This window comes from Carcharodon carcharias (genome assembly GCF_017639515.1).
Source record: "Carcharodon carcharias isolate sCarCar2 chromosome 29 unlocalized genomic scaffold, sCarCar2.pri SUPER_29_unloc_2, whole genome shotgun sequence".
Lineage (NCBI taxonomy): Eukaryota > Metazoa > Chordata > Chondrichthyes > Lamniformes > Lamnidae > Carcharodon > Carcharodon carcharias.
Genome location: NW_024470665.1, coordinates 3,522,860 through 3,542,117, shown reverse-complemented (window position 1 = coordinate 3,542,117; position 19,258 = coordinate 3,522,860). Strand labels below are relative to the sequence as shown.

Genomic DNA, 19,258 nt, shown 5'->3' with positions numbered 1-19,258 from the left:
CCATCTCCAGCCCCTACAACCCTCCCTATCTCTATAACCTCCTCCACCCCCTACAACCCTCCCTATCTCTGTAACCTCCTCCAGTCCCTACAACCCTCCCTATTTCTGTAACCTCCTCCTGCCCCTACAACCCTCCCTATCTCTGTAACCTCCTCCAGTCCCTACAACCCTCCCTATCTCTGTAACCTCCTCCAGTCCCTCCAACCCTCCCTATCTCTGTAACCTCCTCCAGTCCCTACAACCCTCCCTATCTCTGTAACCTCCTCCAGTAGCTACAACCCTCCCTGTCTCTGTAACCTCCTCCAGTCCCTACAACCTTCCCTGTCTCTGTAACCTCCTCCAGTCCCTACAACCCTCCCTATCTCTGTAACGTCCTCCAGTCCCTACAACCCTCCCTATCTCTGTAACCTCCTCCAGTCCCTACAACTCTCCATATCTCTGTAACCTCCTCCAGCCCCTACAACCCTCCCTATCTCTGTAACCTCCTCCAGCCCCTACAACCCTCCCTATCTCTGTAACCTCCTCCAGCCCCTACAAACCTCCCTATCTCTGTAACCTCCTCCAGCCCCTACAACCCTCCCTATTTCTGTAACCTCCTCCAGTCACTACAAACCTCCCTATCTCTGTAACCTCCTCCATCCCCTACAACCCTCCCTATCTCTGTAACCTCCTCCAGCCCCTACAAACCTCCCTATCTCTGTAAGCTCCTCCAGTCCCTATAACCCTCCCTATCTCTGTAACCTCCTCCAGCCCCCACAACCCGCCCTATCTCTGTAACCTCCTCCAGTCCCTACAACCCTCCCTAGCTCTGTAACCTCCTACAAACTACAAACCTCCCTATCTCTGTAACCTCCTCCAGTCCCTACAACCCTCCCAAGCTCTGTAACCTCCTCCAGTCCCTACAACCCTCCCTATCTCTGTAACCTCCTCCAGTCCCTCCAACCCTCCCTATCTCTGTAACCTCCTCCAGTCCCTACAACCCTCCCTATCTCTGTAACCTCCTCCAGTAGCTACAACCCTCCCTGTCTCTGTAACCTCCTCCAGTCCCTACAACCTTCCCTGTCTCTGTAACCTCCTCCAGTCCCTACAAACCTCCCTATCTCTGTAACGTCCTCCAGTCCCTACAACCCTCCCTATCTCTGTAACCTCCTCCAGTCCCTACAACTCTCCATATCTCTGTAACCTCCTCCAGCCCCTACAACCCTCCCTATCTCTGTAACCTCTTCCAGCCCCTACAACCCTCCCTATCTCTGTAACCTCCTCCAGCCCCTACAAACCTCCCTATCTCTGTAACCTCCTCCAGCCCCTACAACCCTCCCTATTTCTGTAACCTCCTCCAGTCCCTACAAAACTCCCTATCTCTGTAACCTCCTCCATCCCCTACAACCCTCCCTATCTCTGTAACCTCCTCCAGCCCCTACAAACCTCCCTATCTCTGTAAGCTCCTCCAGTCCCTATAACCCTCCCTATCTCTGTAACCTCCTCCAGCCCCCACAACCCGCCCTATCTCTGTAACCTCCTCCATCCCCTACAACCCTCCCTATCTCTGTAACCTCCTCCAGCCCCTACAAACCTCCCTATCTCTGTAAGCTCCTCCAGTCCCTATAACCCTCCCTATCTCTGTAACCTCCTCCATCCCCTACAACCCTCCCTATCTCTGTAACCTCCTCCAGCCCCTACAAACCTCCCTATCTCTGTAAGCTCCTCCAGTCCCTATAACCCTCCCTATCTCTGTAACCTCCTCCAGTCCCTACAACCCTCCCTAGCTCTGTAACCTCCTACAAACTACAAACCTCCCTATCTCTGTAACCTCCTCCAGTCCCTACAATCCTCCCTATCTCTGTAAGCTCCTCCAGTCCCTACAACCCTCCCTATCTCTGTAACCTCCTCCAGTCCCTACAACGCTCCCTATCTCTGTAACCTCCTCCAGTCCCTACAACCCTCCCTAGCTCTGTAACCTCCCACAAACCTCCCTATCTCTGTAACCTCCTTCAGCACCTACAACCCTCCCTGTCTCTTTAAACACCTCCAGCCCCCACAACTGTCCTTATCTCTGTAACCTCCTCCAGCCCCACATCCCCCCCATCTCTGTAATCCCCTCCAGCCCCTACAACCCTCCCTATCTCTGTAACCTCCTCCAGCCCCTACAACCCTCCCTATCTCTGTAACCTCCTCCAGTCCCTCCAACCCTCCCTATCTCTGTAACCTCCTCCAGTCCCTACAACCCTCCCTATCTCTGTAACCTCCTCCAGTAGCTACAACCCTCCCTGTCTCTGTAACCTCCTCCAGTCCCTACAACCTTCCCTGTCTCTGTAACCTCCTCCAGTCCCTACAACCCTCCCTATCTCTGTAACGTCCTCCAGTCCCTACAACCCTCCCTATCTCTGTAACCTCCTCCAGTCCCTACAACTCTCCATATCTCTGTAACCTCCTCCAGCCCCTACAACCCTCCCTATCTCTGTAACCTCCTCCAGCCCCTACAACCCTCCCTATCTCTGTAACCTCCTCCAGCCCCTACAAACCTCCCTATCTCTGTAACCTCCTCCAGCCCCTACAACCCTCCCTATTTCTGTAACCTCCTCCAGTCCCTACAAACCTCCCTATCTCTGTAACCTCCTCCATCCCCTACAACCCTCCCTATCTCTGTAACCTCCTCCAGCCCCTACAAACCTCCCTATCTCTGTAAGCTCCTCCAGTCCCTATAACCCTCCCTATCTCTGTAACCTCCTCCAGCCCCCACAACCCGCCCTATCTCTGTAACCTCCTCCAGTCCCTACAACCCTCCCTAGCTCTGTAACCTCCTACAAACTACAAACCTCCCTATCTCTGTAACCTCCTCCAGTCCCTACAACCCTCCCTAGCTCTGTAACCTCCTCCAGTCCCTACAACCCTCCCTATCTCTGTAACCTCCTCCAGTCCCTCCAACCCTCCCTATCTCTGTAACCTCCTCCAGTCCCTACAACCCTCCCTATCTCTGTAACCTCCTCCAGTAGCTACAACCCTCCCTGTCTCTGTAACCTCCTCCAGTCCCTACAACCTTCCCTGTCTCTGTAACCTCCTCCAGTCCCTACAAACCTCCCTATCTCTGTAACGTCCTCCAGTCCCTACAACCCTCCCTATCTCTGTAACCTCCTCCAGTCCCTACAACTCTCCATATCTCTGTAACCTCCTCCAGCCCCTACAACCCTCCCTATCTCTGTAACCTCTTCCAGCCCCTACAACCCTCCCTATCTCTGTAACCTCCTCCAGCCCCTACAAACCTCCCTATCTCTGTAACCTCCTCCAGCCCCTACAACCCTCCCTATTTCTGTAACCTCCTCCAGTCCCTACAAACCTCCCTATCTCTGTAACCTCCTCCATCCCCTACAACCCTCCCTATCTCTGTAACCTCCTCCAGCCCCTACAAACCTCCCTATCTCTGTAAGCTCCTCCAGTCCCTATAACCCTCCCTATCTCTGTAACCTCCTCCAGCCCCCACAACCCGCCCTATCTCTGTAACCTCCTCCATCCCCTACAACCCTCCCTATCTCTGTAACCTCCTCCAGCCCCTACAAACCTCCCTATCTCTGTAAGCTCCTCCAGTCCCTATAACCCTCCCTATCTCTGTAACCTCCTCCAGCCCCCACAACCCGCCCTATCTCTGTAACCTCCTCCAGTCCCTACAACCCTCCCTAGCTCTGTAACCTCCTACAAACTACAAACCTCCCTATCTCTGTAACCTCCTCCAGTCCCTACAATCCTCCCTATCTCTGTAAGCTCCTCCAGTCCCTACAACCCTCCCTATCTCTGTAACCTCCTCCAGTCCCTACAACCCTCCCTATCTCTGTAACCTCCTCCAGTCCCTACAACCCTCCCTATCTCTGTAACCTCCTCCAGTCCCTACAACCCTCCCTAGCTCTGTAACCTCCCACAAACCTCCCTATCTCTGTAACCTCCTTCAGCACCTACAACCCTCCCTGTCTCTTTAAACACCTCCAGCCCCCACAACTGTCCTTATCTCTGTAACCTCCTCCAGCCCCACAACCCCCCCATCTCTGTAATCCCCTCCAGCCCCTACAACCCTCCCTGTCTCTTTAACCACCTCCAACCCCTACAACCCTCCCTATCTCTGTAACCTCCTCCAGCCCCTACAACCCTCCCTATCTCTATAACCTCCTCCAGCCCCTACAACCCTCCCTATCTCTGTAACCACGTTCAGCCCCTACAACCCTCCCTATCTCTGTAACCTCCTCCAGTCCCTACAACCCTCCCTATCTCTGTAACCTCCTCCAGTCCCTCCAACCCTCCCTATCTCTTTAACCTCCTCCAGTCCCTACAACCCTCCCTATCTCTGTAACCTCCTCCAGTAGCTACAACCCTCCCTGTCTCTGTAACCTCCTCCAGTCCCTACAACCTTCCCTGTCTCTGTAACCTCCTCCAGTCCCTACAACCCTCCCTATCTCTGTAACGTCCTCCAGTCCCTACAACCCTCCCTATCTCTGTAACCTCCTCCAGTCCCTACAACTCTCCATATCTCTGTAACCTCCTCCAGCCCCTACAACCCTCCCTATCTCTGTAACCTCCTCCAGCCCCTACAACCCTCCCTATCTCTGTAACCTCCTCCAGCCCCTACAAACCTCCCTATCTCTGTAACCTCCTCCAGCCCCTACAACCCTCCCTATTTCTGTAACCTCTTCCAGTCCCTACAAACCTCCCTATCTCTGTAACCTCCTCCATCCCCTACAACCCTCCCTATCTCTGTAACCTCCTCCAGCCCCTACAAACCTCCCTATCTCTGTAAGCTCCTCCAGTCCCTATAACCCTCCCTATCTCTGTAACCTCCTCCAGCCCCCACAACCCGCCCTATCTCTGTAACCTCCTCCAGTCCCTACAACCCTCCCTAGCTCTGTAACCTCCTACAAACTACAAACCTCCCTATCTCTGTAACCTCCTCCAGTCCCTACAACCCTCCCTAGCTCTGTAACCTCCTACAAACTACAAACCTCCCTATCTCTGTAACCTCCTCCAGTCCCTACAATCCTCCCTATCTCTGTAACCTCCTCCAGCACCTACAACCCGCCCTATCTGTAAGCTCCTCCAGTCCCTACAACCCTCCCTATCTCTGTAACCTCCTCCAGTCCCTACAACGCTCCCTATCTCTGTAACCTCCTCCAGTCCCTACAACCCTCCCTAGCTCTGTAACCTCCCACAAACCTCCCTATCTCTGTAACCTCCTCCAGCACCTACAACCCGCCCTATCTCTGCAAGCTCCTCCAGTCCCTACAACCCTCCCTATCTCTGTAACCTCCTCCAGCCCCACAACCCCCCCATCTCTGTAATCCCCTCCAGCCCCTACAACCCTCCCTGTCTCTTTAACCACCTCCAACCCCTACAACCCTCCCTATCTCTGTAACCTCCTCCAGCCCCTACAACCCTCCCTATCTCTATAACCTCCTCCAGCCCCTACAACCCTCCCTATCTCTGTAACCACGTTCAGCCCCTACAACCCTCTCTATCTCTGTAACCTCCTCCAGCCCCTACAACCCTCCCTATCTCTATAACCTCCTCCAGCCCCTACAACCCTCCCTATCTCTGTAACCACGTTCAGCCCCTACAACCCTCTCTATCTCTATAACCTCCTCCAGCCCCTACAACCCTCCCTATCTCTGTAACCACGTTCAGCCCCTACAACCCTCTCTATCTCTGTAACCCTTCCAGTCCGTACAACCCTCCCTATCTCTGTAACCTTCTCCAATCCCTACAACCCTCCCTAGCTCTGTAACCTCCTACAAACCTCCCTATCTCTGTAACCTCCTCCAGACCCTACATCTCTCCCTATCTATGTAACTTCCTCCAGCTCCTACAACTCTCCCTGTCTCTTTAACTATCTCCAGCCCCTACAACCCTCCCTATCTCTTTAACCTCCTCCTGCCCCTACAACCCTCCCTATCTCTGTAACCTCCTCCAGCCCCTACAACCCTCCGAGATCTCTGTAACCTCCTCCAACCCCTACAACCCTCCGAGATCTCTGTGCTCCTCCAATTCCGACCTCTTGACCACCTCCCGATTCCCATCGCTCCAGCACTGGCGGCCGTGCCTTCAGCTGCCTGGGGGGGTGGGGGGGGGTGCCCTGAGCTCTGGAATTCCCTCCCGACCCCACCCTCTCAATCTCTCTCCCAATCTCTCTCCTCCTTTCAGACGCTCCTTAAGAACCACCCTCATTGTCGGAGGTGTTGGTGGCCTGTCTCTCATGAGCTCTGACGCGGCTCGGGGTCCAACTTTCCCAGAATTCCCGCTCCTCGCGATGCCTCGCTGAGCGTGCGGCGCTTGGTAAATGCAGGCTCCCTTTGAGCGTCTTTGTCTCTCACTCAGATGCCCCGAGAAACATCAAGGTATTGGCTTCGCCGGAAAGAGATGTGATTTGGGAAGGTGACAACATCACCTTGGTGTGCAACAGTGAAAGCAACCCCCCTGTCAGCTCGTACAAGTGGTCTTGGAATTATGGAGGTGAAACAGTCACTCTGCCGTCGTCCGAGAGAAACCTGACCTTGTCGCAAGTCACTGCCGAAAACGAGGGCCTGTACTTCTGTGAGGCCACAAACCCAGTCGGCTTCCAGCCATCCAAGGGACACAGGATCGAGGTTCACAGTAAGTACGCCCTCCCTCATAATGGTAGCTGCAGCCCCTGACCACCCCACCCCCCCAACCCCGACCCGACCCCCCGCTGACCCTTCAGTGCCGCCCGCACTGTGGGCACTGCTGCACTTACCCAGCAGCCTGGGACCCCTGTGGTAGCGTCAAACGAAGGAAACAGCTCAGCGGCTGGGAGTCCCACGGCGGGTCACTCACCCCCTGACTCCCCACAGCCCTGTCCCTCGTCCACAAGGCACAAGTCGGGAGTGCGATGGGATACTCCCCGCTTGCCTGGATGAGAGCGGCTCCCACAACACTCAAGAAGCTCGACACCGTCCATATCAACAGCCGAAAGAGGAGGCAGGATTAGACCACTCGGACCCCTCCAGCCTGCTCCCCCACTCAATAAGATCATGGCTGACCTGATTGTAACCTCAACCCCACATTCCCGCCTACACCCCCCTCCCCCCTCCACCGATAACCTCTCACCCCCTTGTTTAGCAAGTATCTATCTTGCTCTGCCTGAAAAATATTCAAAGACTCTCCTTCCACCACCTTTTGAAGATGAGAGTTCCAAACCTCACCACCCTCTGAGAGAAAACATTCTCTTCGTCTCTGTCTTAAATGAGCGACCCCTTATTTTTAAACAGTGACCCCTCGTTCTAGATTCTCCCACAAGAGGAAACACCCTCTCCAGATCCAGGACCAAGCAGCCAATTGATCTGCACCCCAACTCCCAACTTAAACATTCTCTCCCTCCACCACCGACGCACAGTAGCAGCAGTGTGTGTACCATCTACAAGATGCACTGCACCAACTCACCAAGGCTCCTTCAACAGCACCTTCCAAACCCACGACCTCTACCATCTAGAAGGACAAGGGCAGCAGACACATGGGGAACACCCCCACCTGGAAGTTCCCCTCCAAGTCACTCACCATCCTGATTTGGAAATATATCGGCCGTTCCTTCACTGTCGCTGGGTCAAAATCTCGGGGTTGAGGATAACTATGATTACATAGAAACATAGAAAATAGGAGCAGGAGTAGGCCATTCAGCCCTTCGAGCCTGCTCCCTCAATATGATCGTTGCTGATCCTCTATCTCCACCCCATACTCCCGCTCTGTCCCCACACCCCTTTAGAGTCCAGAAATCTATCTATTTCCTTCTGAAATATATTCAGTGACTTGGCCTCTGTGGTAGAGAATTGCAAAGATTCACCACCCTCTGAGTGAAGAAGTTTCTCCTCATCTCAGTCCTAAATGGTCTACCCCGTATCCTGAGACTGTGTCCCCTTCTTCTGGAACCCCACCCCCAGCCAGAGGAAACATCGTCCCTGCATCCAGTCTGTCCATCCCTGTCAGAATTTTATATGTTTCAATGAGATCCCTTCTCACTCTTCTAAACTCCGGTGAATACAGGCCTAGTCAGCCCAATCTCTCCTCATATAACAATCCTGCCATCCCAGGAATCAGTCTGGTGAACCCTTGCTGCACTCTCTCTGTGGCAAGTATATCCTTTCTTAGGTAAGGAGACCAGGACTGCACACAGTACCCCAGGTGTGGTCTCACCAAGGCCCTGTACAGCTGCAGTAAGACATCCTTGCTCCTGTACTCAAGTCCTCTTGCAATGAAGGCCAACATACCATTAACCTCCTTCACTGCTGCTGCACCTGCATGTTCGCTTTCAGTGACTGGTGTACAAGGACACCCAGGTCCCTTTGTATACCAACCTCCCCCAATCTATCACCATCCACATAATACCCATCCATTCTGTTTTTCCTCCCAAAGTGGATAACTTCACACTTATCCACGTTATACTGTATCTGCCATGTATTTGCCCACTCACTCACCCCGTCTAAATCGCCTTGAAGCCTCTTAACACCCTCATCATCGCTCATATTCCCACCAAGTTTCATGTCATCAGCAAACTTGGAAATACTACATTTGATTCCCTCATCCAAATCATATATACATACATATATAATTTATAATAGCTGGGTCCCAAGCGCTGATCCCTGCGGTACTCCACTAGTCACTGCCTGCCACTCTGAAAAAGACCCATTTATTCCTACTCTCTGTTTCCTGTCTGCTAACCAATTCTCAATCCATGCCAGTATATTATCCCCAATCCCGTGTGCTTTAATTTTTCACACTAACCTCTAATGTGGATATTATCAAAAGCTTTCTGAAAATCCAAATACACCACATCCACTGGATCCCCCTTACCTTTTCTGCTAGTTATGTCCTCAAAGAACTCCAGCAGGTTCGTCAATCTCCCTCTTATAAATCCATGCTGACTTTGTCTAATCCCGTTGATATTTTCTAACTGTCCTGTTATCACATCCTTTCTAATAGACTCCAGCATTTTCCCTGCCACTGACGTTAGGCTAACTGGTCTGTTAGTCCCTGTTTTCTCCCTCCCTCCTTTTTTTAAATAGTGGGGTTACATTTGCCACCCTCCGATCTGCTTCCAGAATCAAATCTTCCAAAATCTACAGAATATTAGGAGATGACAACCAATGCGTCGACTATTTCCAGTGGCCAACTCCTTTAGCACCCTGGGGTGTAGGTTATCGGGCCCTGGGGATTTATTGGCTTCCAATCTCATTATGTTCTCTAGCACTATTGTTTCAGTAATACTAATTTCCTTCAATTCCCCCTTCTCACTAGACCCTCGATTCCCTAGCATTTCTGGGAAGTTATTTGTGTCTTCCTCCATGAAGACAGAACTAAAGGAGTTGTTTAACTGCTCTGCCATTTCCTTGTGTTCTGCTATAAGTTCTGCCGTTTCTGACTGTAAGAGACCTACATTTGTCCTCAATAATCTTTTTTCTTTTTACATGCTTATAGAAGTTTTTACAGTCTGCTTTTCTGTTCCTTGCAATTTTTACTCTCATACTCTATTTTCCCCTCTTAATCAAGCTCTTGGTCCTCCTTTGCTGAATTTTAAACTGCTCCCAATCCTCTGTCTTGCTACTTTTTCTAGCTACTTTACACGACTCCTCTTTGGATCTAATACTTTCCTAAATTTCTTTTGTGAGCTATGGTTGGGCCTCTTTTCCTGTTGTGTTTTTGCACCAGGAAGGAACGTTTGGCTGTTGCAAAGCGTACGGTCGTTCCTTAAATATTAGCCATTGCCTATCCACCGTCAAGCCTTTTAACAAAGTTCCCCAATCCATCTTAGCCAACTCATGCCTCATATCTTCATAATTCCCTTTGGTAAGGTTTAGCACCCTAGTTTCCGATTGGACTACTTCAATTTCCATCCTAACGATGAGTTCTATCCTGTTATGGTCACTGTTCCCTAAAGGGTCCCGCAAAACACGATTATTAATTAGCCCCTTCTAGTGGCACAACACCAAATCTAGGATAACCTGTTTCCTAGTTGGTTTTTCAACGTACTGGTCTAAAAAAAACATCTCGTACACTCTCCAGAAATTCATCCACCACGGTATTATTGCTAGTTTGGTTTGCCCAGCCTGTATGTGAATTAAAGTCACCCATGGCCACTGGAGCACCTTTGTCACCTCTAATTTCCTGTTTAATGTTGTCCCCTACCGTATCTCTACTGTTTGGAGGCGTACAGACACACTCCCACTGATGTTATCTGCCCCTTGTTGCTTCTTAGCCCCACCCAGACTGATTCTATTTTCTGAGCCAATTTCCTCTCTCACGATCGAACTGTTTCCATCCTTAACTAACAGCGCCACCCCAACCTCGTTTCCCTTTCTGCTTGTCCCTCCTAAATATCGAGTACCCTTGGATATTCAGTCCCCAACCTTGGTCACCCTGCGGCCATGTCTCTGTAATCACAATCATATCGTATCTGTTTACATCTATTTGTGGTGCTTTTAATTTGACTGCCCTGTTGTGAATGCTCCATGCCTTCAGATACTGTGCCTTTAGACTTGGCTATTTAACATTTTTACACATTACTTTGTACCAGCTCTTGTTTCCTATGCCTTCCACTTTTGCTTTCTAATTTTCTATCTTTCAGTCAGTCCCTCTCCTGTGTCTCCCCGCTCAGGTCCCCATCTCCCTGCCGCTCTAGTTTAAGCCCTCCCCCACAGTACTAGCGAATACCCCATGCAGGGATATTGGTCCCGGTCCTGCTGGGGTGGAACCCGTCCAGCTTGCGCAGGTCCCACCTTCCCCAGAATTGATCCCAGTGCCTCAGGAATCGAAAACCCCCTCCCTCCAATGCCATCTCTCCAGCCACACGTTCAGCTGGACTATTCCCCTGTTGCTGCTTTCGCTAGCACGTGACACTGGGAGTAATCCTGAGATTACTACCTTTGTGGTCCTGCTTTTTAATTTATTTCCTGGCTCCCTATACTCTGCTTTCAGGACCTCATCCCTCTTTTTACCTGTGTGGTGGGTACCGATATGGACCACAACCCCTGGCTGTTCACCCTCCCCCTTCCTGCAGCTGCTCGGTGACATTCTTGAACCTGGTACCAGTGAGGCAACATACCACCCCGGTATCGTGCCTGCAGCCGCAGAAACATCCATCTGTTTCCCTTACGATAGAATCGACCAGCCATTCCCTTTTTGCCTGTGCACTCTTTACCTGCGGTGGGGACACCTCACTGTACATGCTACCCACGAAGATCTCATCCTTGTGGGTTATCCACACACTGACTCCAGGCGCAGCTCCAGCTCCTCCAAAACACTGATTTTGAGTAACTGCAGCTGGAGACGCCTCCTGGGCACATGGCCGCCCTGGACAATGGGAGTGCCCCCTGACTTCCCACGTTGCACAGGAGGAGCATTCCACTTGGCTGAGCTGCCCTGCCATGACTTAACTTTAAACGACTCCCTTTACTTTCACTTCCTATAGTTTAGAGACTGTAAGGACAGGAGGAATACTTACCAGGTCCTACTCACCCAGGCCGCCGCCCCACATTCTGAGGAAAGGCAGAAAATGAAAGGATCACCTCCTTTCATCTTTACCGAACTCCCTCTCTCACCAAACTCCAACTGAAGTACTCTAAGGTAGCCCACAACGGCACTCCAGAGCAGACAAAAGCAGCGCGGTAAATGACTCGCTTTGGTGCTGCCTGAATCTAACTTCTGAAAACCTGTTTAAGCCAGTTAATGAATTAACTATCTGCAGCTGCAAGCCGAGCCTATGTAACCCTTGTTTTAAAGCTGGGATAACTCACCTTCTCCCAACCCAAAGAACAACTTTTAGTATTTGCTAAACTAAAAAAAGTTTGACTTTAGATAGAAATTAACCCTTAAATGTTCCTCCCTCACCAAACTCTGACTGAAGCACACTAATGCAGAACAAAGCAGCACTCCAGAGCAGACAATAAACAGCAGCTATTCCAGTGACACCCACATCTCGAGAATAAATTAAACAAAAATTTTAAATCATCAGCGAACATCCCCACTTCTGACCTTATGATGGAAGGAAGGTCATTGATGAAGCAGCTGAAGATGGCTGGGCCGAGGACACTACCCTGAGTAACTCCTGCAGTGATGTCCTGGAGCTGAGATGACTGACCTCCAACAACCACAACCATCTTCCTTTGTGCTCGTTATGACTCCAACCAACGGAGAGTTTTCCCCCTGATTCCCATTGACTCCAGTTTTGCTGGGGATCCTTGATGCCACACTCGGTCAAATGCTGCCTCGATGTCAAGGGCAGTCACTCTCACCTCACCTTGGGAGTTTAGCTCTTTAGTCCATGTATGAACCAAGGCTGTAACGAGGTTGGGAGACAAAGGGCACAGGATTTTATTTCATGTCTCTATAACCTTATAATTCATTTTCTCTATTCTAGAAAGTCACATCAAAGTGGTAATCATTATTCTCAGCGTGCTGTTGTTCATCTTACTTATTGTGGCTTCTGCAATCGTAATTTGCAGACGGTAAGCACTTTCTTTGTCGAGTTTCTCAAATAAGAAGGAAGGAATTGAGGCAAAAGTTGTACTTAAGCTTCTGTGGACCACACTGGGAGCACTGTGCACAGTTCTGGTCTCCATATCCCTTGGTTAGACCACACTGGGAGCACTGTGCACAGTTCCAGTCTCCATATCCCTTGGTTAGACCACACTGGGAGCACAGTGCACAGTTCCAGTCTCCATATCCCTTGGTTAGACCACACTGGGAGCACTGTGCACAGTTCCAGTCTCCGTATCCCTTGGTTAGACCACACTGGGAGCACTGTGCACAGTTCCAGTCTCCATATCCCTTGGTTAGACCACACTGGGAGCATTGTGCACAGTTCCAGAGTCCATATCCCTTGGTTAGACCACACCGGGAGCACTGTGCACAGTTCCAGTCTCCATATCCCTTGGTTAGTCCACACTGGGAGCACTGTGCACAGTTCCGGTCTTCATATCCCTTGGTTAGACCACACTGGGAGCACTGTGCATAGTTCCGGTCTTCATATCCCTTGGTTAGACCACACTGGGAGCACTATGCACAGTTCCGTTCTCCATATCCCTTGGTTAGACCACACTGGGAGCATTGTGCACAGTTCTGGTCTCCATGACCTTTGGTTAGACGACACTGGGAGCACTGTGCACAGTTCCGGTCTTCATATCCCTTGGTTAGACCACACTGGGAGCACTGTGCACAGTTCCAGTCTCCATATCCCTTGGTTAGACCACACTGGGAGCACTGTGCACAGTTCCAGTCTCCATATCTCTCGGTTAGACCACACTGGGAGCACTGTGCACAGTTCCAGTCTCCATATCCCTGGTTAGACCACACTGGGAGCACTGTGCACAGTTCCAGTCTCCGTATCCCTTGGTTAGACCACACTGGGAGCACTGTGCACAGTTCCAGTCTCCGTATCCCTTGGTTAGATCACACTGGGATCACTCTGCACAGTTCCGGTCTCCATATCCCTTGGTTAAACCACACTGGGAGCACTGTGCACAGTTCCAGTCTCCATATCCCTTGGTTAGACCACACTGGGAGCACTGTGCACAGTTCCAGTCTCCGTATCCCTTGGTTAGACCACACTGGGAGCACTGTGCACAGTTCCAGTCTCCATATCCCTTGGTTAGACCACACTGGGAGCACTGTGCACAGTTCCAGTCTCCGTATCCCTTGGTTAGACCACACTGGGAGCACTGTGCATAGTTCTGGTCTCCATATAAAGAGAATATTAAGGCATTGGATAAAGTGCAAGGAACATTTACAAGGATGATACCAAAAAGGAGAGTTTATAACTATTGGCAAAGGTTGAACAGACTGCTGGGAATGTGGAACTCACTCCCACAAGGAGTGTTCGAGGTGAATGGTGTCGATGTATTTAAGGAGGAAGCTGAATAAACACACGAGGGAGAAATGAATAGAAGGATATGGGAATGGGGTGAGATGAAGAAACGGGTTGGAGGAGGCTGGTGTGGGGCATCAAGTCTGGCATAATCTGGTTGGGGCAAATAGGCAAATCGCTGGGCTGAAGGGCCTGTTTTCTGTGCTGTAAAGTCTGTGGGACTTGATCATGAGCCTTCGAGGTGCCAGAGACATTCTAACCCATTGCAATGTCCCCTTCCCCGCCTCATCTCCAAACTGAAATATCTTTAATTCTGGAAAGTTCCATGGAGCCCGCAAGTATGAATTTCTGCATTTTGGTCTAATATCTTCACGGGGATGTGAGCTTCGCTGGCCGGGCCCAGCATTTATTGCCCATCCCTAATTGCCCCTTGAGAAGGTGGGGGGTGAGCTGCCTTCTTGACCCGCTGCAGTCCCTGTGGTGTAGGTACACCCACAGTGCTGTTAGGGAGGGAGTCCCAGGATTTGATCCATCGACAGTGAAGGAACGGCCGATATATTTCCAAGTCAGGATGTTGAGTGACTTGGAGGGGAACTTCCAGGTGGTGGGTGTTCCCCATGTGTCTGCTGCCCTCGTCCTTCTAGGTGGTACCATTTTCATGATAGACAATCCCGCGCTGATCTCAGTGAAGACAGCTGAGCGTGTAGATCTCAAACTCTTCACCAAGATTTCCTCATTTGTTTGTTTTACCCTCTCTCTCCAACAGGAGGAAAAGCTACGGAGATTCTCTCAGTCAGCAGCACATCGATGTCACTAACACCGTCTACAGTGCGGTCACAAAACGCAGCAAGGTCAGTACCAGCACGGCTCAATAATAACCTAACAGATAGGACAAGGCCATTCCTCCCTTCGAGCTCGCTTCCCCCGGTCAGTACGATCATGGCTGATCTTCTCCCTCGACTTCACTCTCCCACCCTATCCCTTCGTTCCCCCAAACACCCACCGACCTCAAGGAGAGAGGAGGGAAGGGGGAGAGGGAGGGAGAGAGGGAGGGAGAGAGTTGGATGGGATGGAGAGAGAGGGAAGGGGAAGAGGGAGGGGGAGAGAAAGGGGGATGGAGAAGGAGAGAGGGAGGGAGGGAGAGGGGGTGGGAAATGGAGAGGGAAAGGGAGAGAGGGAAGGAGAGACGTGGATGGGAAGAGAGAGATGGAGAGAGAAGGAAGGGAAAGAGGGAGGGGGAGAGGGAGGGAGATGGAGAGAGGGAGGGAGGGAAGGGAGGGAGAGGGAGAGGGAAAGGGAGAGAGGGAGGGAGAGAAGCGGATGGGGAGGGAGAGATGGAGAGAGGGAAGGGAAAGAGGGAGCGCGAGAGTTGGATGGGATGGAGAGTGAGGGAAGGGAAAGAGGGAGGGGGTGGAGGGAGGGAGAGGGAGAGTGGGAGGGAAAGAGGGATGGAGAGAGTTGGATGGGATGGAGAGAGAGGGAAGGGGAAGAGGAGGGGGAGAGAGAGGGGGACGGAGAGGGAGAGAGGGAGGGAGGGAGAGGGGGAGGAAAAGGAAGAGGGAGAGAGAGAGGGGAAGGGAGAAGGAGAGGGAGAGGGGGAGGGAGAGGGAGAGAGAGAGAGAGAGGAAGGGAGAGAGGGCGGGAGAGGTAAGGTTGAGAAGGGAGAGATGGAGAGAGAGGGAAGGAAAGAGGGAGGGAGAGAAGGAGGGAGGGAGGGGGAGGGGAAGGGAGAGGGAGAGGGAGAGAGGTGGATGGGGAGGGAGAGATGGAGAGAGGGAAGGGAAAGAGAGCGGGGGAGAGGGAGGGAGAGGGAGAGAAGGAGGGAGGGAGAGGGGGAGGGGAAGGGAGAGGGAGAGAGAGAGGGGAAGGGAGAGAGGGAGGGAGAGAGGGAGGGAGAGGGAGAGAGGGAGGGAGAGAGGGAGGGAGAGAGGGAGGGAGAGGGAGAGGGGGAGGGGAAGGGAGAGATGGATAGAGGGAAGGGAAAGAAGGAGGGGGAGGGAGAGGGAGAGGGAGAGGGAGAGGGAGAGGGAGAGGGAGAGGGAGAGAGGGAGGGAGAGGGGGAGGGGAAGGGAGAGGGAGAGAGAGAGGGGAAGGGAGAGAGGGAGGGAGAGAGGGAGGGAGAGGGAGAGGGGGAGGGGAAGGGAGAGATGGAGAGAGAGGGAAGGGAAAGAAGGAGGGGGAGGGAGAGGGAGGGAGAGAGGGGGAGGGGGAGGGGAAGGGAGAGAGGGAGGGAGAGAGGGGAAGGGAGAGAGGGAGGGAGAGAGGGAGGGAGAGGGAGAGGGGGAGGGGAAGGGAGAGATGGAGAGAGAGGGAAGGGAAAGAAGGAGGGGGAGGGAGAGAGGAAGAGGGGGACAGAAACAGATCACGGAACCCACTTTCAAATTGCTGCCTTGTGCTTCTCCAGTCAAGGGAGCCGATGGTCTATGAAAACGTGGTGATGACAGGGAGCTTGGAGAATCCATTGGCTACGCCCTACAGAGATAACGTAGAGTACGCCTCTGTCAACTTCACATACCAACAACCGGGGGACCAGCAGCAACACAGGCAAGCAGCTCGGTATGTCGGGGCAAGAGTTGGGGGAGTGGGGGGGGGGGGTGGTCAAGGGTTACCATTCGGAAGAGGGCCTAGCAGCTGCAGGACCCTGGGTGATCTACGTGCGATGCCTGTCAAACCAACAGGGAAGATTGAGGGAGGGAGAGAGAGAGAGAGAGAGACAGCAAGAGAGCTGGGCTGAATGGGTTGCTATGCAGGGAGCAGGCATGAATTCGATGGGCTGAATGGCCTCCTCCTATACCTTTAATGGCCCTATACGGCCCTAGAAATGGCCAGCCTCAGGGGTAAGTAAATAGCAAACGGATTGACATCTGAAAAACCCCAGCGTCGGGTAGCCAGTCACCTCTCAATGTTGAAGAGGACGGGGAAGGGTTGGGGGAAGTGAGAGGCCTTGGAGGTCATGTCCACAGGGTCCCTGAAGGTGGCAGGACAAGGTGGACAAGGCGGTCAAGAGAGCGTGTGGGACGCTTTCCCCTCACCGGGCGAGGTATTGAATACAAAAGCAGGGAGGTGATGCTGGAACTGTATAAAGCCCTGGTGAGGCCACAGCTGGCATTTTGTGGACAGTTCTGGTCACCACAATCACAGGAAGGACATCACAGCTCTGGAGAGAGACAGAGAGAGAGAGAGAGAGAGCAGACAGAGCAGAGGAGATTTACAAGAAGGCTAGCAGGGCTGGAAAATTGCAGCGGTGAGGGGAGACTGGATAGGCCGAGGGTTGTTTCCCTCAGAACAGAGGAGGCTGAGGGGGGTGGGGGGGCGGGGTGGTGACCTAACTGAGGGTGCACAGAATTATGAGGGGCCTAGATAGGGTAGACATGAAAGACTAGTTTCCCTTAGCCGAGGGGTCAATTACCAGGGGACAGAGATTTAAGGAAATTGGGAGGTGGATTAGAGGGGAACATGAGGGAAAACCTTTTTCACCCAGAGGGTGGTGAGCGTCTGGAATTCACTGTCTAGCCCTCAAGACACATCCACTTGATCATCAAATGCTCTGTCCTTCTCGGAGTTCCCCACCCACCCCACCCCGAACAGGTTCCTGGCATCTGGCGTTCATTCCCAGGATGTGGGCCTCGCTGGCTGGGCCCAGCATTTATTGCCCATCCCTAATTGCCCCCTTGAGAAGGTGGTGGGTGAGCTGCCTTCTTGAGCCGCTGCAGTCCCTGTGGTGTAGGTACACCTACAGTGCTGTTAGGGAGGGAGTTCCAGGATTTTGTCCCCTGTGGTGTAGGTACACCCACAGTGCTGTTAGGGAGGGAGTTCCAGGATTTTGTCCCGTGTGGTGTAGGTACACCCACAGCGCTGTTAGGGAGGGAGTTCCAGGATTTTGTCCCTGTGGTGTAGGTACACCCATAGCGCTGTTAGGGAGGGAGTTCCAGGATTTTGTCCCGTGTGGTGTAGGTACACCCACAGCGCTGTTAGGGAGGGAGTTCCAGGATTTTGTCCCTGTGGTGTAGGTACACCCACAGCGCTGTTAGGGAGGGAGTTCCAGGATTTTGTCCCGTGTGGTGTAGGTACACCCACAGCGCTGTTAGGGAGGGAGTTCCAGGATTTTGACCCAGCGACAGTGAAGGAATGGTGATATATTTCCAAGTCAGGATGGTGAGTGACTTGGAGGGGAACTTCCAGCTGTTGGGTGTTCCCCGTGTGTCTGCTGCCCTCGTCCCTCTAGATGGTAGAGGTCGCGGGTTTGGAAGGTGCTGTCGGAGGAGCCTCGGCGAGTTGCTGCAGCGCATCTTGTAGACGGTACACACGCCGCTGCTACTGTGCGTCGGTGGGTGGAGGGAGTGAACGTTTGAGGTGTTGGATGGGGTGTCGAACAAGCGGGATGGCTCTGTCCTGACCAAAGGGATGGACGGACGAGTTGGCACACAGTGTGGCCCCCCACAGGAAACAGGGTTTCGGAGGAACTGTCGTTGGAGAGAGACGGGTGAAGGCTGGGAGGGAGGGCCGGAGACGAGACCTGACACGTTTATCACTCTCTTAAGCTTGTTTAATTCTCACCAATATCCGCTCAGGAAGAAAAGGAACAAAGAACAGAAAGTGAAGTGTGACGATGATCCAAGCGTGATTTACAGCCTGGTGCAGAAAGACCCACTGTCGCCGAAGGTAGGAATCCATGAGGCGGTCGGGATGAGATTTAGGGGGAGGTTGGCTTGGGGAACTTGGCAGGGGGGTATTGAATCCGAGTCCAAAGCTCCCTAGGGTAGGGGATGACTTCCTGTAGAGGTCTGGGAGCCGCCAGTGTGAATGCTTTGAGTTGGGGGGGGGGGGGGGGGGGGGGGGGGGGGGGGGGCGGGGTACAGCGTGGATGGTCATCCTGCCGTCTGTGGGAAGGGCGCTTCCCTCAGAGTCAGGAGGCCAGGGATTCGGACCCTCAGTCCAGGGATTTCAGTCCCAGAATCCATGTCGGATATCCCAGGACCAGGAGTGAGGGAGCGCTGCGCTGTCCCAAGGGTCAGTGCAGAGGGAGTGCTGCACGGTCCGAGGGTCAGTACTGAGGGAGTGCTGCACTGTCGCACGGTCAGTGCTGAGGGAGTGCTGCACTGTTGCAGGGTCAGTGCTGAGGGAGAGCTGCACTGTCAGAGGGTCAGTACTGAGGGAGTGCTGCACTGTCAGAGGGTCAGTGCTGAGGGAGTGCTGCACTGTCAGAGGGTCAGTACTGAGGGAGTGCTGCACTGTCAGAGGGTCAGTGCTGAGGGAGTGCTGCACTGTCAGAGGGTCAGTGCTGAGGGAGTGCTGCACTGTCAGATGGTCAGTACTGAGGGAGTGCTGCACTGTCGGAGGGTCAGTACTGAGGGAGTGCTGCACTGTCGGAGGGTCAGTCCTGAGGGAGTGCTGCACTGTCAGAGGGTCAGT

At 52.7% G+C, this 19,258-nt stretch overlaps 2 protein-coding genes across 5 annotated transcripts in view; one reads left to right on the top strand and one right to left on the bottom strand.

Moving 5' to 3' along the window:
• Positions 1–19,258, bottom strand: part of LOC121274034 (scavenger receptor cysteine-rich type 1 protein M130-like) — a 743,215-nt gene that overhangs the window by 527,078 nt on the left and 196,879 nt on the right. The gene's annotated exons all lie outside the window — the stretch shown is intronic.
• The window catches only part of LOC121274032 (B-cell receptor CD22-like), a 94,917-nt gene that overhangs the window by 58,354 nt on the left and 17,305 nt on the right, over positions 1–19,258 (top strand). For 2 of the 4 annotated variants that reach the window (XM_041181165.1, XM_041181164.1), the window contains exons 13-17: positions 6,352–6,627; positions 12,401–12,488; positions 14,613–14,697; positions 16,251–16,390; positions 18,418–18,508. In XM_041181165.1, coding sequence (XP_041037099.1) covers positions 6,352–6,627; positions 12,401–12,488; positions 14,613–14,697; positions 16,251–16,390; positions 18,418–18,508 — 680 coding nt within the window. Of the gene's footprint in view, positions 1–6,351; positions 6,628–12,400; positions 12,489–14,612; positions 14,698–16,250; positions 16,403–18,417; positions 18,509–19,258 lie in introns of all 4 variants that reach the window. The other 2 variants (XM_041181163.1, XM_041181162.1) reach the window with 1 other exon arrangement.